Source organism: Bombina bombina, unplaced genomic scaffold (assembly GCF_027579735.1).
Source record: "Bombina bombina isolate aBomBom1 unplaced genomic scaffold, aBomBom1.pri scaffold_450, whole genome shotgun sequence".
Classification (NCBI taxonomy): Eukaryota; Metazoa; Chordata; class Amphibia; order Anura; family Bombinatoridae; genus Bombina; species Bombina bombina.
The window spans coordinates 334,884-362,315 of record NW_026513078.1 but is presented as its reverse complement, the minus strand read 5'-3'; the positions used below and the strand labels follow the sequence as shown (position 1 = coordinate 362,315).

The following is a 27,432-nucleotide window of genomic DNA, read 5'->3' as shown; positions in this document are numbered from 1 at the left end:
CTTTAATTTCATAACATCACATTTAACCAATTCAATGTATGTTTCCACACTATTATTACCCTGGGTTGGTATGTAAGTACTTTTCTTATACAGACCAGTAGATTTTAAAGTTAGCATATTCCCTCTAGGTGTAACAGTGTTATTAATCATTCGTGGACTCTCATTAAACATACATTTTAATCTTAGTGTCCGAAAAAAATCTGTATAGGTCTTTCTCTAATTCAAAAAAGTTAATGTCTTTTACCGGACAAAATGACAATCCTTTCTCTAATGTCTCGTACTCACTATCTTGTAGAGTCTTACTTGAGATATTAATCACTGTGGGCTCTTCTTTTTCGCCTTGTTGACTTTCCTCCTCGGCTGGTATCTGCAGTCTTTCTACATGCCGCTTGTGTTTGCGGCTGCCTCGGTGGCGCTTCCTGATGACGTCAGCGATTCGTCGCTCGACTCTAAAAAACTTTGCCCATCCGACGATTCAGTGCTACTGGCTCTGTTTCCACCATCTTTGAACTTCTCTTTTCCTTGGTTTCGATTGGCCCTCTGTGTTTTACCGGCCCCTCTTCTCCTCCAATGTGTAGGCTCACATCTCCATCTGTAGACATGCCCCTGGAGGTAATCCATTTTGTCTCGCTGGAATTTTAACCTCTTCTGTTCCTGCAGCTCTTTCTTCAAGGTACTAATTTTATCGTCAACCTCCTTTATTTTTTTATCAAATTCATCCAATGCCAGCATTTGTTGTAAGTCCTCTTTTTTCTTGTCTACTTCCAGCTGTTGTTTATCAATCTCTTGTTGCAATGACTCCACTGTTAACACAATAATATCGTAAGAACATTTATTTAATATTGCCTCAAACTTCTCGCAATATTGTGGATTGTCCTTAAGTAGAGTAGGTTGTGTAGACATGCGTAATCCTCTTGGGATCCTTTTCACCCTAAAGTATTCAGCAAGGGTAATCGCATGTAGTTCCCATATCATATTTTTTCTTTTTAACCTCTCATATTCTTGTCCGCTTTTTTCTTTTGGGGCTTCTTTGAGAAAATCCCTAGACCCACGAATGAGAGTGGTAATCCTGGCCGCATCAACATCTGAATAGGTAAAGGTCTTTGTACCATCCACTTTGGGTATTGCATCCATAGTATCCGGACACAACAATTACCTGGAGCAGGTAATCACCATAGACAGTCTGTTATATCACAGAATACACACAAACAGTGTACAGCTCCACAGTATCACAGGTGCAGGTGGTAAGAGGGACTGTCAACCTCTATAATATGTCGAAAAGTAGAAAAATCCACAGCACCACAATAAATTTTCAATGCTTTATTGGAACATCTTTATCCCATGCAGGTACAAAGTAGGTAGGCAGCAACGTTTCGGGATGTTATCCCTTAATCATGCTAATGAGCCTCATCTGTTGAGGTGCATTTATAGGCCTACATATTAACCCCATGTATAATGTTACAAAGTGAATTCTATCACTTAACACCACCACCTAGTGGTTACAATAATTACTACAATGTTAAACACATAAACAAAGTTTAAAAACAATATACAATATACCTATTCATATGTAGTAATTATTGTAACCACTAGGTGGTGGTGTTAAGTGATAGAATTCACTTTGTAACATTATACATGGGGTTAATATGTAGGCCTATAAATGCACCTCAACAGATGAGGCTCATTAGCATGATTAAGGGATAACATCCCGAAACGTTGCTGCCTACCTACTTTGTACCTGCATGGGATAAAGATGTTCCAATAAAGCATTGAAAATTTATTGTGGTGCTGTGGATTTTTCTACTTTTCGACATATTATAGAGGTTGACAGTCCCTCTTACCACCTGCACCTGTGATACTGTGGAGCTGTACACTGTTTGTGTGTATTCTGTGATATAACAGACTGTCTATGGTGATTACCTGCTCCAGGTAATTGTTGTGTCCGGATACTATGGATGCAATACCCAAAGTGGATGGTACAAAGACCTTTACCTATTCAGATGTTGATGCGGCCAGGATTACCACTCTCATTCGTGGGTCTAGGGATTTTCTCAAAGAAGCCCCAAAAGAAAAAAGCGGACAAGAATATGAGAGGTTAAAAAGAAAAAATATGATATGGGAACTACATGCGATTACCCTTGCTGAATACTTTAGGGTGAAAAGGATCCCAAGAGGATTACGCATGTCTACACAACCTACTCTACTTAAGGACAATCCACAATATTGCGAGAAGTTTGAGGCAATATTAAATAAATGTTCTTACGACGATATTATTGTGTTAACAGTGGAGTCATTGCAACAAGAGATTGATAAACAACAGCTGGAAGTAGACAAGAAAAAAGAGGACTTACAACAAATGCTGGCATTGGATGAATTTGATAAAAAAATAAAGGAGGTTGACGATAAAATTAGTACCTTGAAGAAAGAGCTGCAGGAACAGAAGAGGTTAAAATTCCAGCGAGACGAAATGGATTACCTCCAGGGGCATGTCTACAGATGGAGATGTGAGCCTACACATTGGAGGATAAGAGGGGCCGGTAAAACACAGAGGGCCAATCGAAACCAAGGAAAAGAGAAGTTCAAAGATGGTGGAAACAGAGCCAGTAGCACTGAATCGTCGGATGGGCAAAGTTTTTTAGAGTCGAGCGACGAATCGCTGACGTCATCAGGAAGCGCCACCGAGGCGGCCGCAAACACAAGCGACATGGAGAAAGACCGCAGATACCAGCCGAGGAGGAAAGCCAACAAGGCGAAAAAACATAATTTATGCTTACCTGATAAATTCCTTTCTTCTGTAGTGTGATCAGTCCACTGGTCATCATTACTTCTGGGATATTACTCCTCCCCAACAGGAAGTGCAAGAGGATTCACCCAGCAGAGCTGCATATAGCTCCTCCCCTCTACGTCACTCCCAGTCATTCGACCAAGGACCAACGAGAAAGGAAAAGCCAAGGGTGAAGTGGTGACTGGAGTATAAATTAAAAAATATTTACCTGCCTTAAAAACAGGGCGGGCCGTGGACTGATCACACTACAGAAGAAAGGAATTTATCAGGTAAGCATAAATTATGTTTTCTTCTGTTAAGTGTGATCAGTCCACGGGTCATCATTACTTCTGGGATACCAATACCAAAGCAAAAGTACACGGATGACGGGAGGGATAGGCAGGCTCTTTATACAGAAGGAACCACTGCCTGAAGAACCTTTCTCCCAAAAATAGCCTCCGATGAAGCAAAAGTGTCAAATTTGTAAAATTTGGAAAAAGTATGAAGCGAAGACCAAGTTGCAGCCTTGCAAATCTGTTCAACAGAGGCCTCATTCTTGAAGGCCCAAGTGGAAGCCACAGCTCTAGTAGAATGAGCTGTAATTCTTTCAGGAGGCTGCTGTCCAGCAGTCTCATAAGCTAAACGAATTATGCTACGAAGCCAAAAAGAAAGAGAGGTAGCGGAAGCTTTTTGACCTCTCCTCTGCCCAGAGTAAATGACAAACAGAGAAGACGTTTGTCGAAATTCCTTAGTTGCCTGTAAGTAAAATTTTAGAGCACGGACTACATCCAGGTTGTGCAGTAGACGTTCCTTCTTTGAAGAAGGATTTGGGCATAAAGAAGGAACAACAATCTCTTGATTGATATTCCTGTTAGTAACTACCTTAGGTAAGAACCCAGGTTTAGTACGCAGGACTACCTTATCCGAATGAAAAATCAAATAAGGAGAATCACAATGTAAGGCTGATAATTCAGAGACTCTTCGAGCCGAGGAAATAGCCATTAAAAATAGAACTTTCCAAGATAACAACTTTATATCAATGGAATGAAGGGGTTCAAACGGAACGCCCTGTAAAACTTTAAGAACAAGGTTTAAACTCCATGGTGGAGCAACAGTTTTAAACACAGGCTTAATCCTGGCCAAAGCCTGACAAAAAGCCTGGACGTCAGGAACTTCTGACAGACGTTTGTGTAACAGAATGGACAGAGCTGAGATCTGTCCTTTTAATGAACTAGCAGATAAACCCTTTTCTAAACCTTCTTGTAGAAAAGACAATATCCTAGGAATCCTAACCTTACTCCAAGAGTAACCTTTGGATTCACACCAATATAGGTATTTACGCCATATCTTATGGTAAATCTTTCTGGTAACAGGTTTCCTAGCCTGTATTAAGGTATCAATAACTGACTCAGAAAACCCACGTCTTGATAAAATCAAGCGTTCAATTTCCAAGCAGTCAGCTTCAGAGAAGTTAGATTTTGATGTTTGAAGGGACCCTGTATCAGAAGGTCCTGTTTCAGAGGTAGAGACCAAGGTGGACAGGATGACATGTCCACCAGGTCTGCATACCAAGTCCTGCGTGGCCACGCAGGTGCTATTAGAATCACTGATGCTCTCTCTTGTTTGATTCTGGCAATCAATCGAGGAAGCAACGGGAAGGGTGGAAACACGTAAGCCATCCTGAAGTCCCAAGGTGCTGTCAGAGCATCTATCAGGACTGCTCCTGGATCCCTGGATCTGGACCCGTAACGAGGAAGCTTGGCGTTCTGTCGAGACGCCATGAGATCTATCTCTGGTTTGCCCCAACGTCGAAGTATTTGGGCAAAGACCTCCGGATGAAGTTCCCACTCCCCCGGATGAAAAGTCTGACGACTTAAGAAATCCGCCTCCCAGTTCTCCACTCCCGGGATGTGGATTGCTGACAGGTGGCAAGAGTGAGACTCTGCCCAGCGAATTATCTTTGATACTTCCATCATAGCTAGGGAGCTTCTTGTCCCCCCCTGATGGTTGATGTAAGCTACAGTCGTGATGTTGTCCGACTGAAACCTGATGAACCCCCGAGTTGTCAACTGGGGCCAAGCCAGGAGGGCATTGAGAACTGCTCTCAATTCCAGAATGTTTATTGGCAGGAGACTCTCCTCCTGACTCCATTGTCCCTGAGCCTTCAGAGAATTCCAGACGGCACCCCAACCTAGAAGGCTGGCGTCTGTTGTTACAATTGTCCAGTCTGGTCTGCTGAATGGCATTCCCCTGGACAGATGTGGCCGAGAAAGCCACCATAGAAGAGAATTTCTGGTCTCTTGATCCAGATTCAGAGTTTAACACACTAGCAAATAAACTTGTAACTTGGAAATACAATTCAATTAGAATAATATTAAAACGTACTGTGCCTTTAAGAAGCACAGAAGATCTATGACAGTTGAAAATTAATAAATTGAAACAGTTATAGCCTCAATCCTTGTAAATCACACAACTTTAGCAAAGGTTTAATCCCATTAGCAAAGATAACAAATTCTGAAAGCAGGAAACAAATTACAGAATAAACGTTTTTTATCTCAGTCAAACTATAATTCTCACAGCTCTGCTGAGAGAAATTACCTCCCTCAAAATAAGTTTTGAAGACCCCTGAGCTCTGTAGAGATGAACCGGATCATGCAGGGAATACAATGAGTTGCTGACTGAAATATTTGATGCGTAGTAAAAGCGCCAAAAAACGGCCCCTCCCCCTCACACACAGCAGTGAGGGAGAACAGAAACTGTCAGAAAACAGATTAAGCAACTGCCAAGTGGAAAAATAGTGCCCAAACATTTATTCACTCAGTACCTCAGTAAATGAAAACGATTTTACATTCCAGCAAATACGTTAAACATAATCTCTAGTTATTAAACAGCTTTATGTATTTCTTACAGTGTAATTCTAGTGAAGTACCATTCCCCAGAATACTGAAGTGTAAAGTATACATACATGACATTATATCGGTATGGCAGGATTTTCTCATCAATTCCATTGTCAGAAAATAAAAACTGCTACATACCTCTATGCAGATTCATCTGCCCGCTGTCCCCTGATCTGAAGTTTACCTCTCCTCAGATGGCCGAGAAACAGCAATATGATCTTAACTACTCCGGCTAAAATCATAACAAAAACTCTGGTAGATTCTTCTTCAAACTCTGCCAGAGAGATAATAACACACTCCGGTGCTATTTTAAAATAACAAACTTTTGATTGAAGATATAAAACTAAGTATAATCACCATAGTCCTCTCACACATCCTATCTAGTCGTTGGGTGCAAGAGAATGACTGGGAGTGACGTAGAGGGGAGGAGCTATATGCAGCTCTGCTGGGTGAATCCTCTTGCACTTCCTGTTGGGGAGGAGTAATATCCCAGAAGTAATAATGACCCGTGGACTGATCACACTTAACAGAAGAAAGAAGAGCCCACAGTGATTAATATCTCAAGTAAGACTCTACAAGATAGTGAGTACGAGACATTAGAGAAAGGATTGTCATTTTGTCCGGTAAAAGACATTAACTTTTTTGAATTAGAGAAAGACCTATACAGATTTTTGCGGACACTAAGATTAAAATGTATGTTTAATGAGAGTCCACGAATGATTAATAACACTGTTACACCTAGAGGGAATATGCTAACTTTAAAATCTACTGGTCTGTATAAGAAAAGTACTTACATACCAACCCAGGGTAATAATAGTGTGGAAACATACATTGAATTGGTTAAATGTGATGTTATGATATTAAAGGCTAATTACAACAGCATTAATTCAAAAAAATCTAAGAGATATAAACCTAATTTAACAGCACTACAGAAAAAAGCCATAGATACACTTAAAGAAAAAGATATATTGATAAGGAGAGCCGACAAGGGGGGAGCCACCGTAGTTTTAGATACCAACTATTATGTCACAGAAATTAAACAACAATTGGGGGATGCTAATACCTATAAGCCATTACAGAGTAACCCAGTGATTAAAATACAGGCAGAAATAAAAAGAGTGCTAAACTGGGCATTTAAAATTGGCATTATAGATAAAAAATTAAGTGAATATTTGTATGTAGATTGGCCTAAAACGCCAATCTTTTATACAGTCCCAAAAGTACATAAAAATCTATCACAACCCCCTGGGCGGCCAATTGTGGCAGGAATAGAGTCAGTCTTTACTAATATAGCTACTCATCTGGATAGGATTTTGCAGCCAGAGGTACAGAAAATAACACCATACATTAAAGATACAAATGATTTCATTGAAAAATTAAAAGGTTTACCATTGGGTAAAGCAAAATGTATTTTGTATACACTTGATGTAAGTAGTCTATATACGGTAATTAACCATGAAAGTGGCATAGGTGCATGCATTTTGGCACTTAGAAATTCTACATTATATAATGAGGGTCAAATACTGTTCTTTGAGAGCTTGTTAAGAATGGTATTATATAACAACTATTTCCTGTTTCAAGACGATTGGTTTCTCCAAATAAGAGGCACAGCCATGGGGTCCAACGTCGCCCCAGCATACACCAATATATTTATGAATAGTGTTGAAGAAAAATTTGTATATGAAAATGAGTTGTTCCTTAAGCATGGAGCGTCATGGTGGCGCTTCATAGATGATATATTTGGCGTGTGGTGGGGCGACGTTGGTACCCTATTGGCATTTGTTGAAGAATTAAACTTGGCTGTTAATAATTTAAAATTCACATTGACCTTCAGTGAAGAAAAGGTGGTATTCTTGGACACAGTAATACGTATTAATAAGGAAACTTGTAATTTTAAGATTGATTTACATCGAAAGGAAACAGACAGAAATACTTTGCTAAGGTATGAGAGCTTTCACAATGAACCCTTAAAAAATTCCCTACCACGTAGTCAATTTAAAAGAGTGAAAAGGATTGTTAATGAAGAATCCCTAGTCAAAAATAGACTACAAGAAATGGGGGATAAATTCATACAAAGGGCATACCCTGTGAAATTGATTGAGAGTGAGATTAAAAGGGTTCAGGAGCCAGAGGAAAAAGGAATTAGTGTCTCTAAAAAAGAGAATGACGAGAGGGTAGTTTGTGTAACACAGTTTAACCCCATCAATAGAGAAATTAGAAACATTATATCCAGACACTGGCATATCTTGAAAAACTGTAATATGGATGTTGAATCCTTTAAAAACCCACCTATGATGGCATACCGCAGGGTCCAAAACCTAGGAGATATTCTAGTTAGAAATGATTTAGGATCTAGGAAGAAACAGAAATACATAACTAAAAAGAGTTATGGAACCTTTCCATGTTTGGGCTGTGCAAGTTGTAGTGCAGTTATTAAAGGGACAGAATTTCAACACCCTCAAACAGGGAAAAAATTTAGCATTAACAATTTCTATACGTGTGACTCATCCTATGTTGTATACCTCATTAAATGCCCGTGTTCCAAAATCTATATCGGTGAGACCACCAGAAGGGTACGAGATAGGATGAGTCAACACAGATCCAATATCAGATGTGGGGACCAAGAAGCCCCTGTATCATGCCACTTTTTGAGTGCAGGCCACAACATAAGTCAGTTAAGGTGGCAAATAATTGATGGAGTTGACAATTTAAGAAGAGTGGGCAATAGGGAAACCATATTAATACAAAAGGAGTCATACTGGATACATAAATTGGATGCTTTAATTCCTAAAGGCATTAATAGAGAGCTGGACTTCAAAGTGTTTCTGTAATATATACTTATGTATTATAAAATATTGCAATGGTCCTTAGAGAATGAATTGCTTTGTATAAATCAAGCATTGGTAAAAATTATATGGATTTTAACAACATATGAATAGGTATATTGTTTTTAAACTTTGTTTATGTGTTTAACATTGTAGTAATTATTGTAACCACTAGGTGGTTAAATGATAGAATTCACTTTGTAACATTATAACATGGGGTTAATATGTAGGCCTATAAATGCACCTCAACAGATGAGGCTCATTAGCATGATTAAGGGATAACATCCTGAAACGTTGCTGCCTACCTACTTTGTACCTGCATGGGATAAAGATGTTCCAATAAAGCATTGAAAATTTATTGTGGTGCTGTGGATTTTTCTACTTTTCAACATATTATAGAGCTTGACAGTCCCTCTTACCACCTGCACCTGTGATACTGTGGAGCTGTACACGGTTTGTGTGTATTCTGGTCTATTAAAAGTGTGAGTGATGTTCTAGCAGGCACAATAGCAATGTTCTGATGTAAACGCAGTAAAAAAAAAAATCACACGATCGTAGATCACGTGATATCGAGGTTGGGATGGGATCCTGGGGGACTGCTTACGCTGCTAGGCATGCCCCCAGGCCGATTATTGACTGTGTCAAAGGGGGAAGCTGAAGGACGCCATATAAAATAGGACGTTCCATGCTGTCCTAACGGCGTTAAAGCCCAGTGCTGTAAGGACGGCATGGAACGTCCTAATGGCATGAAGGGGTTAAAAAGCACAAGAAAATAAACCCAAAGAGACAGATTTAGGTGTCAAGACATTTTATTACAATTTTCAAACTATAATTCTCTCTCAGAGCAGCAAGTGTGGGAATCAGAGCTTTCTATTTTATCTAATGGTGACCTTCAGATTTCTTTGGAGGAAATAATGCATACTCCACTCCCAGTGCTACCACGAAAGCAGCAAAGCCCCATTTAAAACCTCTAAGCATGACATCTTTAAAGGTAGCTGGCTTAGCGTAGCCTCCCATGAACCTCCAGGCCTCGTTCCTACAAGATTAAAAAAAAAAAAAAACAGTTAAAATGTTATTAAAAGCATAAACCTGTGACTAGGGCCTGTGTTTCCAAGTCATTCATTTTGCAACTTCCTAAGCGCAAACGGTACTGCAATGTGAAGGCTCTGCTCCTCAACAGCTCTCCATTAAAGGCTAAACTGTATCAACAACTACAAAACACATAAGAGTACCTGCTGATGAGATAGCATAAATAGAGATCGCAATTTTGTTATACTTTTGTTACAGAATATACCTTTTTACTGAAAATGTTTATAAAAGAATTGATTAATTAAAAAATATCTTCAAATGGAAAAAGGCAGATGCCCACTTTACCCGTTAATATTTTATCTTGTGATGGAGCCTGTGGCATGGGCTGTAAGAGTTGAGCCTAGTATAAGGGGTGTGCAGTTTGGTAATACTCCAAAAATGGCCTTATTTGCAAATGATGTCACCTTACCGTTATCACACAGCAAAGAAATCACTTTAGAAAGTCTTCACTCTAACACCTTTAGTGCCAAGAAAATGGACATGAAACCTAAAATCTTTTTTTTCCATGATTCAGACAGAACATACAATATAAAAAAAAAAAAAGAAAAAGAAAAGGTCCCAGTTTATTTTTTCATATTCCTTTTGCTTTGTTCTCATTTTTGTTGTTGAAGAGATATCTAGAAGATAGAGTGCACATCTGGAGCACTAAACAGCAGGACAATGTGCTGTCATCTAGTGCTCTTGCTAATGTACAACATTCTTGCAAAGCTACTGCCATATAGTGCTGCAGACGTGTGCTGATAGAACGTGACTTAGCTCACCGCTCACGGTATTACAGGAATCGATTATCATTGGGATGTTTGTCCTCCTCCACCATGGCCCCCACTAGAAATTTTGGGGCCCCTTACTTAACCATTCATCAGCCGCCCCCCCCCCCCACCCTTGACGTGCAATTTTTGACCAAGTGACTAAAACGTATATGCACTTTATTTTTAAGTTTAGTCAAACTTGGAAATGTTGTAAAGGTAGTAAGACACAAACACTCACACATAAGGATTCACATAGACACTCTAGCAGACACACAAAGAAACACACAGACACTCAGCACTTTTTTACATTGACCTGACAAGAAATGAGGTAGACTATAGTTTTGTCAAAAAAAGAGATTTACAAGACAAAATATGGAGTTCTGATTATCTTTTTGTCAAGGAAGATGCTGATGACAACAGCATGCAGTGGCTGAAAGGAAGGGCCCTGAACTGCCTAAACAATAATTTAAAGGGACATTAAACACCTGCTAAAAAGCCTTAAATCTAACTCCTTCTGATCAAACAAACGCAAGTAAGCATGGATTTCTATGAAATCTTGCCATTTTACCCCAAATTGTAAAAAAAAAAAAAAAAAAAAAGTGTTACAATTACAATGTTGAACCTGCACCTTATGTTCCTATGCATGCTGCCATATAGCAACTTACACAAGCACAGCAGTCACGTGACACGCACAGTACATTGCTTTACAGTATTATGAATGCACTATGCTGCTTAGAGGAATCTCGCTCACTGTGATACAGCATTTGTAGAGACATTTTTATTTGTGAAGTAATACATATTTTCAACATCATAATAATATAATATTAAAAATGTTATTGTTTAAACTAAATTACACTTTATAATGTGCCCTAAACAAATCTGATGAAGTGCATGCACGGCTCCAGACACCGTAATTGAACATAGCAAGCTACGGGGAGGGAGGTGAGAGAACAGTCCTGGGAATAATGGGTAAAGCCTTGCATAGTGAAATACGAGCTCCGGGGTTTATATCTAATGGTTGCTGAGCATTCCTGATCCTGCAGTACATAATACTGCACCGGGAGATCCTTTCTCTTTCAGCCCTAATGTAAAAACCCTCCTTGGACTTGAAGCGCAACTCCTACTGCCGGCTTGACATAGACAGTAGTTTGAAGAAGGTTACCAGATGCTTACTGGCTGTGACAGGCTGCAGTTGTGGAGTTTGCAAACACTCCCTGGCTGTGACAGGCTGGGCTGTCTTAGGTCAAACCGGCTGAAGGAGTCACGCTTCAAGTCCAAGGAGGATTTTAACATTAGGGCTGAAAGAGAAAGGATCTCCCGGGGCAGTATTATGTACTGCAGGGTCAGGAATGCTCGGCAACCATTAGCTATAGACCCCGGAGCTCGTATTTCACTATGCAAGGTTTTACCCATTATTCATAGGGCTGTTCTCTCCCCTCCCTCTCGTAGCTTGCTATTTTCAATTACGGTGTCTGGAGCAGTGCACTCACTTCATCCGATTAGTTTAGCGCACATTATAAAGTGTAATTTGGTTTGAACAATAACATTTTTAATATATATTATGATGTTGAAAATACTTATTACTTCACAAATAAAAATGTCTCCACAAACGCTGCAGCACACGCACTGCATGTATCACAGTGAGCGAGATTCCTCTAAGCATCATAGTTCATACATAATAGAGCAATGTGCCGTGCGTGTACCTGTGTGCAATGTATGTTACAATATGGCGGCATACATAGGAATACCAAGCACAGGTACAACATTGTAATTGAAAACACTTTTTAAAAACAATTTGGGTCAGCTTCCAAGATGGCATAGACATATGTGCTTACTTGCATTTCATTAATCAGAAGGAGTTAGATTTAAGGATTTTAGCTTTCAGGTGTTAAGAGTCCCTTTAAAGCTTAAGTGGTAGATTGGTGACTTCCGGAAAGGTCTCAGTCTCAAAGTCTGTAGAAAGATGTGAATAATCAGTAGTAAGGTCAAAATGTCCTAAAAAAGGAAAAGACAATGGACACCGACACACAAACTTGCACATACACACAAGGAAACACCCACAGAGACAGCCTCAGAAAACACACAAAAACATGCATACACACACCCTCACTGAGACATCCACAGAAAACACACAAAGACATACACACTCTCAGACATTCACAGAAAACACAGTCATACATACACACACACCCTCACTGAGACATCCACAGAAAACACACAAAGACATAAACACATACCCTCACAGAAACACCCACAGAAAATTCACAAAGACATACACACAGACATACATACATACACCCTCAGAGACACCCATATGCACATACCCTGACAGAGACATCCACAAAAAACAGACATACATACACACACACACCCTCACAGAGACATTCACAGAAAACAGACATATGCACACACCCTCACAGAGACACCCACAGAAAACACACAGACATGCACACACCCTCACAGAGACACCCACAGAAAACACACACATATGCACATACCCTCACAGAGACACTTACAGAAAACACACAGACGTACATACACACACACACACCCTCAAAGACACCCGACAAAAAATGCACAGACATATGCACATACCCTCACAGAGACACCCAGAGAAAATGCACAAAGACATATGCACATACCCTCACAGAGACATCCACAGAAAACACAGATATATGCACACACCCTCACAGAGACACCCACAGACATACATATACACACACAGAAAATGCACAAAGACATATGCACATACCCTCACAGAAAATACAGAAAGACATACATACACACACCCTCACAAAACACCCACAGAAAATGCATCAATAAATACGCACACACCCTCACAGAGACATCCACAGAAAATGCACAAAGACATACACACACACCCTCACAGAGACACCCACAGAAAATGAAAAGACATATGCACATACCCTCACAGTGACACCCACAGAAAACAGACATACATACATACACAAAGACATTTGCACATACCCTCACAGAGACATCCACAGAAAACAGACCGACAAACATACACACACACACCCTCAGAGACATCCAGAAAATGCATCAAGACATACGCACACCCCCTCACAGAAACATCCACCCCCCCTCACAAACACCCACAGAAAATGCATATATATATATATATATATATATATATATATATATATATAAATTATATCTGCAGCCTCCCACTTGGATTGCTTTAACCTTTAGAACCCAGAACCCCCAGACATGACAGGTAAAATATAAATAAATAGGAGACATATCAATCCTACATATAACAAGTTTTTTAAATGAAATGAAGCGGAATGGTCAGGAGATACCCCCTTATCTACCTCTTACCTCTCTTTCCTTCTTTGCTTTATCTACCTTATCCTGGTAATGTGTAGCTTGTTTGAACCGTTTAGCTTTATAACTGTACACAAAACTATGTTAATTCTAGCTACAAACCAAAGAGCCCTCACTACACTGACTATTGTCTCACAATGTTGGATGCTTTCAAGTTTCTCACGTTAGTGAGGTCTTACGAGTTATGACATAGCAACTGAACGATCCAATAATCTGTAACCTGTGTTATCTTATTTACTATGTTATTTCAGAGAACTTGGATTGTTGTTCTCTTGATTTGTTTTGTTTCTTTCTTTTTTTTTTTTTTTTCTTCTACCTTATACTGTTTCTGTTGGTATGCCTTTGCTACAAATAATAAAAATTACTTTATCATAAATTATATCTGCCGACACATTTCTGCATGGTTTTAAATATAGAATTTCTACAGCATTGTTAAGTAATTATAAATAAACTGCTGCATATTGCTAAAAAAAAAGAAAGAAAGAAAAAAAAAAGTGTTTTTATGGACCCCTGGCCCCACCCTACAACTACCACACTTAAAAGGGACATTATACACTCATTTTTTCTTTGCATAAATGTTTTGTAGATGATCTATTTATATAGCCCATAAAGTTTTTTTTTTTTTTTAAATGTATAGTTTTGCTTATTTTTTAAATAACATTGCTCCGATTTTAAGACTCCTAACCAAGCCCCAAAGTTATATGAGAATACCGTCAGCTACCTCCTCCAGCTTGCTCCTGTTTGTGTAAAGGGTCTTTTCATATGCAAAAGAAGGGGAAGGGGGGGGGTGTCTGTTTAGCTTTAAACAGAGCTAAACTGAGAGCTTCTAAGTAAGTTTTTTTTTAACAGTTTTATACTGGATTTTTATATCAGTATCTGTGCATCTTATTCTTTATAGTAGTGTCTATTACATGCAGTTATATGAAACCGAGTGTATACTGCCCCTTTAAGTTGCAATCCAAAATTGCACAAAGAAATAAAAAACATTTACTAAGTAAGTCCTACCTCCTCTGCAAATGAAAGTGATCTGCCGTCTGACTCAGGCACACAATGTACAAACTGAAGCACTAAAACCTTAAACATGCTTCTCTTTAGACCTTTACAGAAACCTACTTTACAGTAGGAGATTAAAAGGGACAGTCTACTTGAAAATGTTTATTGTTTAAAAAGATAGATAATCCCTTTATTACCCATTCCCCAGTTTTGCATAACCAACATGGTTATATTAAAGTGAAGGTAAACTTTGGTGAACGAAAGCCCGTTTTTTAAAAATACTAAGCTTCCCCCACATAGAGATCCTCTTTTTTCGTCAGCAATGACTAATCCTGCTTCCTCAAATCACAGATTTCCCCCCAGGGTAGTCATTGCCTGAGGCCATGCTGTGATTGGAGGAAGCCAGATTAGTCATTGCAGACCTGTAAATAGAGGATCTCTAAGTGGGGGAAGCTGCTGTAGAAGTGAAAAGAAAAAAAAGGTAATTTTTTAAACAAAATGGCTGCTTTGTAAACTTTGATGAATGAAAGTGCCCCTGTTTTTAATAGTATTTTTAAAAAACGGGCTTACAATCTCCAAAGTTTACCTTTACTTTAATATACATTTTACCTATGTGATTACCTTGCTTCTAAGCCTCTGCAGACTGCCCCCTTATCTCAGTTCTTTTAACAGACTTGCATTTTAGCCAATCGGTGCCGACATATAAATAACTCCAATGTTATATATATATATATATATATATATATATACACGGCACATAACGCTATCTAGCTGTGAAAAACTGTCAAAATGCACTAAGATAAGAGGTGGCCTTCAAGGGCTTAGACATTAGCATATGAGCCTACCTAGGTTTAGCTTTCAACAAGGAATACCAAGAGAACATTGATGATAAGAGTACATTGGAAAGTTGTTCCAATTGGAAAATTGCACGCCCTATCTGAATCCTGAAAGTTTAATTTTGACTTCACTGTCCCTTTAATGCAGAAATATTATATTATACCTTGCCCATGGATCCCGCAGACCGTGCTTTGCGAGTCTTTTCTGTACATCCTCCATTGGCGTTCCTTCTATGTTCCACTGTCGATAATCTGGCAGATGGAGCTTCCCCTGTCCGTGGTGCTCATGTCCGTGGCCCATACCTTGCAAAGGTGATGAGAAATTCCAGGCATTATTAGGTGCTGTTTGAGCAAGCACACAAGGACTATCTTTCTAGTAAGAGGCTTCTAGCTCTTCTTATATTAGCAACCATTGCATTTCATATTATTAAGAAGTTTACATTCACATGAGTGCAAAAATATCAATTTGGTTTTACCAGTCAGGGGGAATAAAAAGGTTACTTGTCAATGTTAAATATAGGAAAAAGTCAAAATTTTGGTAACAGCTATTTTTTTTTATTAGTCCAGGCTAATGAGATAGTGGAAATGTCCAGCCCTGTACATGCATATAGGGGACACATGGAATAAGGATCAGTATTAATTACAATAGGTACTAAGACATAATTATACACAAACATTTAAGTAATGCAAAGATAGCTTATAATAAACCTGCACCTGCAGCAGAGACAGGGATTTATCAAATCATTTGGGTCTTCTTAAAGGGACATAATGGTGAAAAATTCAAATGTACACGTATGCACTATTGACCAGGAGGATTAGAAGCATTTTGCTATGTATGTCTATTTGCAACAGTAATAACGTTAACTAGAAAGATTTTTGCTGAGGAAAAAGGCACAGATGCTATTGATGTCCATGTACCAGAATTCACACACCATGCTAGAGAGAGATCCATCATTGGCTTGTATGACACAAATTAAGTAATCACTGACAAGATACATGTCCCAAACTTGCCCTCTGAGCTGGTACGGAGATTGAATAATGGTGGCACAGGGAATGTAGAGCATGTGTGCGTATGCCACTTAAAACTGACATCAATTTTATAAAACATATTTTTGATCAAATTGAAATGTGCACGACTGCAGTATATTAAAGGGACACTAAACCCAAATATGTTCTCATGATTCAGATAGAGCATGCAATTTTAAGAAACTTTCTAATTTACTCCTATTATCATTTTTCTCTCGTTCTCTTGCTGTCTTTATATGAAAAGCAAGACTGTAAACTTAGGAGCCGGCTCCTTTTTGGTTCAGCACCTGGGTTGCGCTTGCCGATTGGTGGCTAAATGTACCCACTAATCCGCAAGCGCTATCCAGTGTGCTGAACAAAAAATGGGCTGCCTCCATAGCTTAGATTCCTTCTTTTTAAATTAAAGATACTGTAGCAAGAGAATGAAGAAAACTTGATAATAGGAGTAAATTAGAACGTTGCTTAAAATTACATGCTCTATCTGAATCATGAAAGAAAAAAAATTTGGGTTTAGAAACCCCTTTAACTATTGTGTTTGTTTAAAGAAACATTACTTTAAATATACTTTGTAAGCATAGTATTGAAGTTATTCCCTGTCTGCCTCTACTCATGGGTGCTGCCATGTTGAAATCTATATTTCACTACAATCCAGTGCTGATCTGTTTGCACATGTGCAGTAATGGCAGCACCTATGATTAGAGGGTTGCACATGAGAGGTAGTGTACCTTCAAGGGTTCTCTTGATGCTTTATATATGCCTATCATATATCAATAATTAAAGGGAAATAAAAGCACAATAATAAAATTTTGCAGCTTACGTATTTCTAGCTTACTACACATAGCAGTATAGAAAGGTCTTTGTATAGGTCCTAAAGCATAGGTGCATTTTGTAATTTGTATATAAATTGTCAGCTCCTGTTTAAGGCAATAAAAACACAAATTCAAAATCTATAATTCAACTAGATATGGCATCGACAACTTTGGGCTGAAATTCTGGAGATGGCTTCAATAACACTTAAAGAGAAAGTAAATCCGAGTGTTTGTGAAACGCTAGGATTGACCATTGAAACCCACGGCAGAACGCAGTTTTGCTAAGAGGTGACGCTTCTACCTCTTAAATAGCAGGCACCAAGCCGGATTTCCCGCACGGCTATTAACTAACAGGTGAAAACCTCACCTCTGTAGCAAAACAGCGTTCTGCTGAGGGCTGCCTGAGCAGCTTAGAACGGCGAACGCTTGAAACAAGTAAAGGAGCTTTCAGCATGAAGTATTTTATACTTCATGAATGAAAATCACAATTTTTTTGTTTCAATGGTCAATCCTAGCGTTTCACAAACGCTAGCATTGACTTTCACTTCAACCTATAGACAAACAGATAATGATACCTTTGAAAAGAGGGCCAGTAATTCCAAGACAGCAAAAATGTCAAATTCTAAAGCAAAATTTATTTTATAGGCTCAAAAGGAGGAATAATAAAGGCATTAAGAAGGGACATACTTTGATAGTAAAAGAGCTGTATGGCTGATTGATTCCTATGAATACAAATTGTGGAACTTATGCACATTTTAATCTGGGAAAGACCTATGGGCTGAAACCTACACAAAAAAAAACAACTCATATCCTTTCAAATACAGTATCAGCCTAGGCTTATTTAGCCTTCTAAGATGGCACAGCTAAGAGGACCTCTCCAGTGAAGATTGTCTTGTGTTGCCAAACTGTCTTCCCCCAGGGTGACACAATCTTCTGGAACTCCCAAAAGAATCTGTCTTCATGCTGGTTCTTAACACCTGACAGATGCGCTACTTCTCCACCATGCTTAAAGGGGACATAAAACCCATTTTTTCCTTTTCATGATTTTAAACAACTTTCCAATTTTCTTATCAAATCTAATTCATACTCTTGGTATCCTTTATTGAAAAGCATACATAGGTAGGCTCAGGAGCTAGACTCTAGCTGCTGATTGGTGGCTGCACACATATGCCCCTTGTAATTGGCTTACCAATGTGTTCAACTAGTTCTCAGTAGTGCACTGCTGCTTCTTTAAGAAAGAACACAAAGAGAATGAATAAAAATTTATAATAGCAGACATTTGTAAGCAACTTTTCAATCTACTTCTATCTGAATTATGAATGAAAACCTTTGGGTTTCATGTCCCTTTAATGAGCAAATTAGATTAGTAGTCCACAGTCACTGCAGGAAACTGCTTAGTATCTTCATGTGGACTTTTGCCCATTATCAAACTGAAGAAGGTGTTTTCTAGAGTTTGCTATAAACTTCAATGACATCTCAATTAAAGAATATTTACTAGAAATGCAAATTCCCATTAACCATGCCCTGGAAAAAGAAATAATTCAGCCTCTATATTTCCAGCAAAACCACTTGTCAATTCAACATCCCCTGTGCCATCCACTTGGCAGTCATGTTCAGAGCTCCTTCACCCTCATTATTTTGCCCTCCTCTATAGTATCTGTACTGTGTGTTTACACTGGGAAGCAGCATATTGTGATTCCATGACTAGCTCCTGCATGTGGGTCCAGGTAAGGACTTAAATCACTACCTCAATAAATGAATTAAGGTGTTTAAAACACTGCTTTGTGTGCCACATATGACTGCCTTGTTTTCAACCATCACTTTTTTATTTATTTTTTGCTATTTTTAATCTTGGAAAGGGCCGACCTGCATCCATAAATTGATACATTCCTACATAATGCTCCTACTAAAACCATTTTAAACCAAAACTATTCTTCATATCAATGTAAAGGGGGCCATTATATTTGTTTATTTTTTGCATGATCCAGATAATGCACGCAATAAAAAAAAAAAAAAAAAAGAAGATTTAGTTCTATTATTGAATTTACTTCTCTTTGTATTTGTTGAAAGGTATAGTGCAAGTGTCTAGAGCAATATATGACAGTAGTTTTGCAAGAATGGGTTTAATATTACTATTCATTATGCAACACCAACTGCCATCTAGTGCTCAAAAATGTATGACATTGTTAAAGGATTTTTTTTTTAAACGCATGTAGTGTTCCGCAGTAGACATATGCACACTGCCTCAATATGAGAACTAAGTAAATTGGAACCTTTTTCAAACTGTATACTATGGGGCAGATTTATCATTATGTGGACAGAAAACGTTCACGTCTTGAAACTGTCTGGTGAAAGTACAAATAGCAGACTGCGTTCGCTCCCCATATTTATCATTGCTCGCTTATGCAATGCTGCCCCCTGTACTCTCAGCCAATAGTGGGAGAGCAGGGTTTTGTCAATCACCCAGGTCAGATCACTCCAGGGTAAATTGGCAGAGAGAGATTAGGAAGCAATGGATTAAACCGCTGCTTTATAAAATATCAGTTGCAGGCTCAAATGAGCGAGTCTGCAACAAATGGGGCATTTACCTCTTGAAAAATCTCTGACTATATTGAATCATTAAATAAATTTGGGGTTTAATAACCCTTTGACATTTTATTTTCACTTGCAAATGTACCTTATAGAACATAAAACACCATGCAATTACACTTTTTATGCAGTTTTGGAATAAATGAACATACCAAGTGAATGCATTAACACAAATGTTTTCAATCGCTATACTCAACTCACCTCTTGCCTTATTCTGCAGAAACCAATTCTATTCTACAGGAGTAGAGAAACAACTAGCCGCTGTCATTTTGTAAGTAAAAAAAAACATTGTTTGCAGCATCTAATAATCCCTGCTGAGGTTAGTTAGGAACACATATGTAGCAGGGTTAGGCTTGTGAAGTCTGCAGCATGCACTACCACTTCTCAGAATAGGAAAACTCACAATGTTCAGAGTTACATTACACGGAAAGCGGATAAAATAAATAAATTAAAACATACTGATTTACAGGGCATTATTAAACGTTATATTACAGTGTTTTTGACCTTTTAAAGGGATATAAAGGAACAATGATAAAGCATTCTAATGTGCTAGAGCATTTCATTATTACGATTCTTTCAAAAACTGTGTTTAACCACTGGGGCTGACCTTGTGGGAGTGGCAAAACACTGCTGATCCTGAGCTGTTTTGGCTCACGCACTAACCTGACGCGAGTGAAAAGCCAAACTTTATAACCTATTGCCCCATAGAAGTCAATGGAGCAAATAGAGTGTGAAAAAAACGAACACCCAACTCAAGTGCGCTGATCCGACATGAAAATATTAATATTTCACATTCCAATGTTCTGCACATGTTGGTAGGTTTCACAACTGTGCTGACTGGAAATCCTACAACTAAATTGGATGAGTATCCTCAGTAGTTATGAAATTTGACATGCACATAGATTTTATTGTCTAGCAGGTGCCTTTTCTGTTTGATGAAAAACAAGCAGTTGTTTCTTAAAGATAATTTAAGTTGACTAAAACAAAAATTAAAACAATTAAACTTGTTAAAGGGACATGAAACCTCACATTTTCTCACATGATTCAAATACACCATACAATTTTAAACTACTTTACAGTTTACTTCTGTTATCAAATTTGAATGTTCTCTTGGAATTGTTTGTTGAAAGAGCAGCAATGCACTACTGGGAGCTAGCTGAACACACTGAGTGAGCCAATGACAAGGGATATATTCACAGCCACCAATCAGCAGTTAGTTCCTAGTAGTGCATTGTTGGTTCAGCTAGCTCCCAGTAGTGCATTGCTGATCTTTCAACAAACAATTCCAAGAGAACATTCAAATTTGATAACAGAAGTAAACTGGAAAGTAGTTTAAAATTGTATGGTGTATTTGAATCATGTGAGAAAATGCATTGCCTCATTCCTCTATAAGTCCATAAAAACTTCATATCAGACATGTCTCTGTTACCCCTTAGTGATATATTAAAAAGAGGGTTGGCGCTTACTAAAAAATCCTAATGCCTGGTGGATGGGAAAACTTCTCCTCCTCAGTAGTTTAAGTAAAGAACGAATGTATGAGTTTAGATTTCCACTGGCGCTTATAGATTAAAGGGACAGTCAAGTCCAAAAAAAAAACTTTCATTTTTCAAATAGGGCATGTAATTTTAAACAACTTTCTAATTTACTTTTATCAACAATTTTGCTTTGTTCTCTTGGTATTCTAGTTGAAAGCAAATCTAGGAAGGCACATATGATAATTTCTAAGTCCTTGAAGGCCGCCTCTATTTTATTTACTTTTCACAGCAGGGGAGAGCAAGCTCATGTAGGCCATATAGATAGCATTGTGATCACGCTCCTGGCTAGTGGCAGACACTGCACTAATTGGCTAAAATGCAAGTCAATAGATAATAACTAAAAGTCATGTGATTAGGGGCGGTCAGAAGATGCTTAGATACAAGTTAGTCACAGAAGTAAAAAACATAATTTATGCTTACCTGATAAATTTATTTCTCTTGTAGTGTATCCAGTCCACGGATCATCCATTACTTATGGGATATTAACTCCTCCCCAACAGGAAGTGCAAGAGGATTCACCCAGCAGAGCTGCTATATAGCTCCTCCCCTAACTGCCATTACCAGTCATTCGACCGAAAACATGCAGAGAAAGGAAAACCATAGGGTGCAGTAGTGACTGTAGTTTAATGGAAAAATTACCTGCCTTAAAGTGACAGGGCGGGCCGTGGACTGGATACACTACAAGAGAAATAAATTTATCAGGTAAGCATAAATTATGTTTTCTCTTGTTAAGTGTATCCAGTCCACGGATCATCCATTACTTATGGGATACCAATACCAAAGCTAAAGTACACGGATGACGGGAGGGACAGGCAGTCTCTTTATACGGAAGGAACCACTGCCTGAAGAACCTTTCTCCCAAAAACAGCCTCCGAAGAAGCAAAAGTGTCAAATTTGTAAAATTTGGAAAAAGTATGAAGAGAAGACCAAGTTGCAGCCTTGCAAATCTGTTCAACAGAAGCCTCATTCTTAAAGGCCCAAGTGGAAGCCACAGCTCTAGTAGAATGTGCTGTAATTCTTTCAGGAGGCTGCTGTCCAGCAGTCTCATAGGCTAACCGTATTATGCTACGAAGCCAAAAGGAGAGAGAGAGGTAGCCGAAGCTTTTTGACCTCTCCTCTGACCAGAATAAACGACAAACAGGGAAGACGTTTGTCGAAAATCCTTAGTTGCCTGTAGATAAAATTTCAGGGCACGGACTACATCTAGATTGTGTAGCAGACGTTCCTTTTTCGAAGAAGGATTAGGACACAAAGATGGAACCACAATCTCTTGATTGATATTCCTGTTAGTGACCACCTTAGGTAGGAACCCAGGTTTAGTACGCAGAACTACCTTGTCTGAATGAAAAATCAGATAAGGAGAATCACAATGTAAGGCAGATAACTCAGAGACTCTTCGAGCCGAGGAAATCGCCATTAAAAACAGAACTTTCCAAGATAACAACTTGATATCAATGGAATGAAGGGGTTCAAACGGAACCCCCTGTAAAACATTAAGAACTAAGTTCAAACTCCATGGTGGAGCAACAGTTTTAAACACAGGCTTGATCCTAGCTAAAGCCTGACAAAAAGCTTGAACGTCCGGAACTTCTGACAGACGTTTGTGTAAAAGAATGGACAGAGCTGAAATCTGTCCCTTTAAGGAACTAGCGGATAAACCCTTTTCTAAACCTTCTTGTAGAAAAGACAATATCCTCGGAATCCTAACCTTACTCCATGAGTAAATCTTGGATTCGCACCAATATAAGTATTTGCGCCATATCTTATGGTAAATCTTTCTGGTAACAGGCTTCCTAGCCTGTATTAAGGTATCAATAACTGGGATAAAATCAAGCGTTCAATTTCCAAGCAGTCAGCTTCAGAGAAATTAGATTTTGATGTTTGAAGGGACCCTGGATCAGAAGGTCCTGTTTCAGAGGTAGCGACCAAGGTGGACAGGATGACATGTCCACTAGATCTGCATACCAAGTCCTGCGTGGCCATGCAGGCGCTATTAGAATCACTGATGCTCTCTCCTGTTTGATTCTGGCAATCAATCGAGGAAGCATCGGGAAGGGTGGAAACACATAAGCCATCCCGAAGGTCCAAGGTGCTGTCAAAGCATCTATCAGAACCGCTCCCGGATCCCTGGATCTGGACCCGTAACGAGGAAGCTTGGCGTTCTGTCGAGACGCCATGAGATCTATCTCTGGTTTGCCCCAACGTCGAAGTATTTGGGCAAAGACCTCCGGATGAAGTTCCCACTCCCCCCGATGAAAAGTCTGATGACTTAAGAAATCCGCCTCCCAGTTCTCCACTCCCGGGATGTGGATTGCTGACAGGTGGCAAGAGTGAGACTCTGCCCAGCGAATTATCTTTGATACTTCCATCATTGCTAGGGAGCTTCTTGTCCCTCCCTGATGGTTGATGTAAGCTACAGTCGTGATGTTGTCCGACTGAAACCTGATGAGTTGTTAACTGGGGCCAAGCCAGAAGGGCATTGAGAACTGCTCTCAATTCCAGAATGTTTATTGGTAGGAGACTCTCCTCCTGATTCCATTGTCCCTGAGCCTTCAGAGAATTCAGACAGCGCCCCAACCTAGTAGGCTGGCGTCTGTTGCTACAATTGTCCAGTCCGGCCTGCTGAATGGCATCCCCCTGGACAGATGTGGCCGAGAAAGCCACCATAGAAGAGAATTTCTGGTCTCTTGATCCAGATTCAGAGTAGGGGACAAGTCTGAGTAATCACCATTCCACTGACTTAGCATGCACAATTGCAGCGGTCTGAGATGTAGGCGTGCAAAGGGTACTATGTCCATTGCTGCTACCATTAAGCCGATCACCTCCATGCATTGAGCTACTGACGGGTGTTGAATGGAATGAAGGACACGGCATGCATTTTGAAGCTTTGTTAACCTGTCTTCTGTCAGGTAAATCTTCATTTCTACAGAATCTATAAGAGTCCCCAAGAAGGGAACTCTTGTGAGTGGAAAGAGAGAACTCTTCTTTTCGTTCACCTTCCATCCATGCGACCTTAGAAATGCCAGTACTAACTCTGTATGAGACTTGGCAGTTTGAAAGCTTGAAGCTTGTATCAGAATGTCGTCTAGGTACGGAGCTACCGCAATTCCTCGCGGTCTTAGTACCGCCAGAAGAGCACCCAGAACCTTTGTGAAGATTCTCGGAGCCGTAGCCAATCCGAATGGAAGAGCTACAAACTGGTAATGCCTGTCTAGAAAGGCAAACCTTAGATACCGGTAATGATCTTTGTGAATCGGTATGTGAAGGTAAGCATCCTTTAAATCCACTGTGGTCATGTACTGACCCTTTTGGATCATGGGTAAAATTGTCCGAATAGTCTCCATTTTGAACGATGGAACTCTTAGGAATTTGTTTAGGATCTTTAAATCCAGGATTGGCCTGAAAGTTCCCTCTTTTTTGGGAACCACAAACAGATTTGAGTAAAACCCTTGTCCCTGTTCCGACCGTGGAACTGGATGGATTACTCCCATTAATAAAAGCTCTTGTACGCAGCGTAGAAACGCCTCTTTCTTTATTTGGTTTGTTGACAACCTTGACAGATGAAATCTCTCTCTTGGGGGAGAGTATTTGAAGTCCAGAAGGTATCCCTGAGATATTATCTCTAGCGCCCAGGGATCCTGGACATCTCTTGCCCAAGCCTGGGCGAAGAGAGAAAGTCTGCCCCCCACTAGATCCGTTCCCGGATCGGGGGCCCTCAATTCATGCTGTTTTAGGGGCACCAGCAGGTTTCCTGGCCTGCTTGCCCTTGTTCCAGGACTGGTTAGGTCTCCAGCCTTGTCTGTAGCGAGCAACAGATCCTTCTTGTTTTGGAGCAGAGGAAGTTGATGCTGCTCCTGCTTTGAAATTCCGAAAGGAACGAAAATTAGATTGTCTAGCCTTAGGTTTGGCTCTGTCTTGAGGCAGGGCATGGCCTTTACCTCCTGTAATGTCAGCGATAATTTCTTTCAATCCGGGCCCGAATAAGGTCTGCCCTTTGAAAGGTATATTAAGAAATTTAGACTTAGAAGTAACGTCAGCTGACCAGGATTTTAGCCACAGTGCTCTGCGTGCCTGAATGGCGAATCCGGAATTCTTAGCCGTAAGCTTAGTTAAATGTACTACGGCATCTGAAATAAATGAGTTAGCTAACTTAAGAGCTTTAAGCCTGTGTGTAATCTCATCTAATGGAGCTGATTCAAGTGTCCCTTCCAGAGACTCAAACCAAAATTCTGCTGCAGCCGTGACAGGCGCAATGCATGCAAGGGGTTGCAATATAAAACCTTGTTGAACAAACATTTTCTTAAGGTAACCCTCTAACTTTTTATCCATTGGATCTGAAAAGGCACAGCTATCCTCCACCGGGATAGTGGTACGCTTAGCTAAAGTAGAAACTGCTCCCTCCACCTTAGGGATCGTTTGCCATAAGTCCCGTGTGGTGGTGTCTATTGGAAACATCTTTCTAAATATCGGAGGGGGTGAGAACGGCACACCGTGTCTATCCCACTCCTAGTAACAATTTCAGTAAGTCTCTTAGGTATAGGAAAAACGTCAGTACTCGACAGTACCGCAAAATATTTATCCAACCTACACATTTTTTCTGGTATTGCAACTGTGTTACAATCATTCAGAGCCGCTAACACCTCCCCTAGTAATACACGGAGGTTTTCCAGCTTAAATTTAAAATTTGAAATATCTGAATCCAATCTGTTTGGATCAGAACCGTCAGCCGCAGAATGAAGCTCTCCGTCCTCATGTTCTGCAAGTTGTGACGCAGTATCTGACATGGCCCTAACATTATCAGCGCACTCTGTTCTCACCCCAGAGTGATCACGCTTACCTCTTAGTTCTGGTAATTTAGCCAAAACTTCAGTCATAACAGTAGCCATATCCTGTAATGTGATTTGTAATGGCCGCCCAGATGTACTCGGCGCCACAATATCACGCACCCCCCGAGCGGGAGATGCAGGTACTGACACGTGAGGCGAGTTAGTCGGCATAACTCTCCCCTCGTTGTTTGGTGAAATGTGTTCAATTTGTACAGATTGACTTTTATTTAAAGTAGCATCAATACAGTTAGTACATAAATTTCTATTGGGCTCCACTTTGGCATTAGCACATATAGCACAGATGTCTTCCTCTGAATCAGACATGTTTAACACACTAGCAAATAAACTAGCAACTTGGAAATACTTTTCAAGTAATTTACTATAATATGAAAACGTACTGTGCCTATAAGAAGTACAGAAAGAGTTATGACAGTTGAAAGTTAATAAACTGAAAGGTTATAGCATCAAATCTTTGTAAAAAACACAATTTTAGCAAAGGCTTGTTCCCATTAGCGAAGGATAACTAACCCTGATAGCAGAAAAAAAGTTACAGAAATAAACGTTTTTTTATCACAGTCAACTACAATCTCACAGCTCTGCTGTGAATGATTACCTCCCTCAAAACAAGTTTTGAAGACCCCTGAGTTCTGTAGAGATGAACCGGATCATGCAGGAAATACAATGAGCTTCTGACTGAATTTTTTGACCTCCCCCTCACACAACAGTGAGAGAGATCAGTAAACTGTCATAAATTAAATAAAACAACTGCCAAGTGGAAAAAATAATGCCCAAAACATTTTATTCACCCAGTACCTCAGAAAATGAAACGATTTTACATGCCAGCAAAAAACGTTTAACATAAATTAAGTGTTATTAAAGAGCCTGTTGCCAGTCCCTGCAAATTAGGCTAAAGTCTTATGCACACAGTATAATTCCAGTGAAGTGCCATTCCCCAGAATACTGAAGTGTAAAATATACATACATGACAGCCTGATACCAGTTGCTGCTACTGCATTTAAGGCTGAGTTTACATTATATCGGTATGGCAGAATTTTCTCATCAATTCCATTGTCAGAAAATAATAAGCTGCTACATACCTCTTTGCAGATTAATCTGCCCGCTGTCCCCTGATCTGAAGTTTACCTC

At 39.5% G+C, this 27,432-nt stretch overlaps 1 protein-coding gene across 2 annotated transcripts in view; it reads right to left on the bottom strand.

Moving 5' to 3' along the window:
• Positions 1 to 9,277: 9,277 nt before the first annotated feature.
• The window catches only part of LOC128644698 (NADH dehydrogenase [ubiquinone] 1 beta subcomplex subunit 3), a 34,791-nt gene continuing 16,636 nt past the window's right edge, over positions 9,278 to 27,432 (bottom strand). For both annotated transcript variants that reach the window (XM_053697210.1, XM_053697211.1), the window contains exons 2-3: positions 15,666 to 15,804; positions 9,278 to 9,522 (exon numbers count right to left, since the gene is read on the bottom strand). In XM_053697210.1, the coding sequence (XP_053553185.1) occupies positions 9,366 to 9,522; positions 15,666 to 15,802 (294 nt within the window). In that variant the 5' untranslated portion in view covers positions 15,803 to 15,804 and the 3' untranslated portion in view covers positions 9,278 to 9,365. The remainder of the gene's footprint in view (positions 9,523 to 15,665; positions 15,805 to 27,432) is intronic.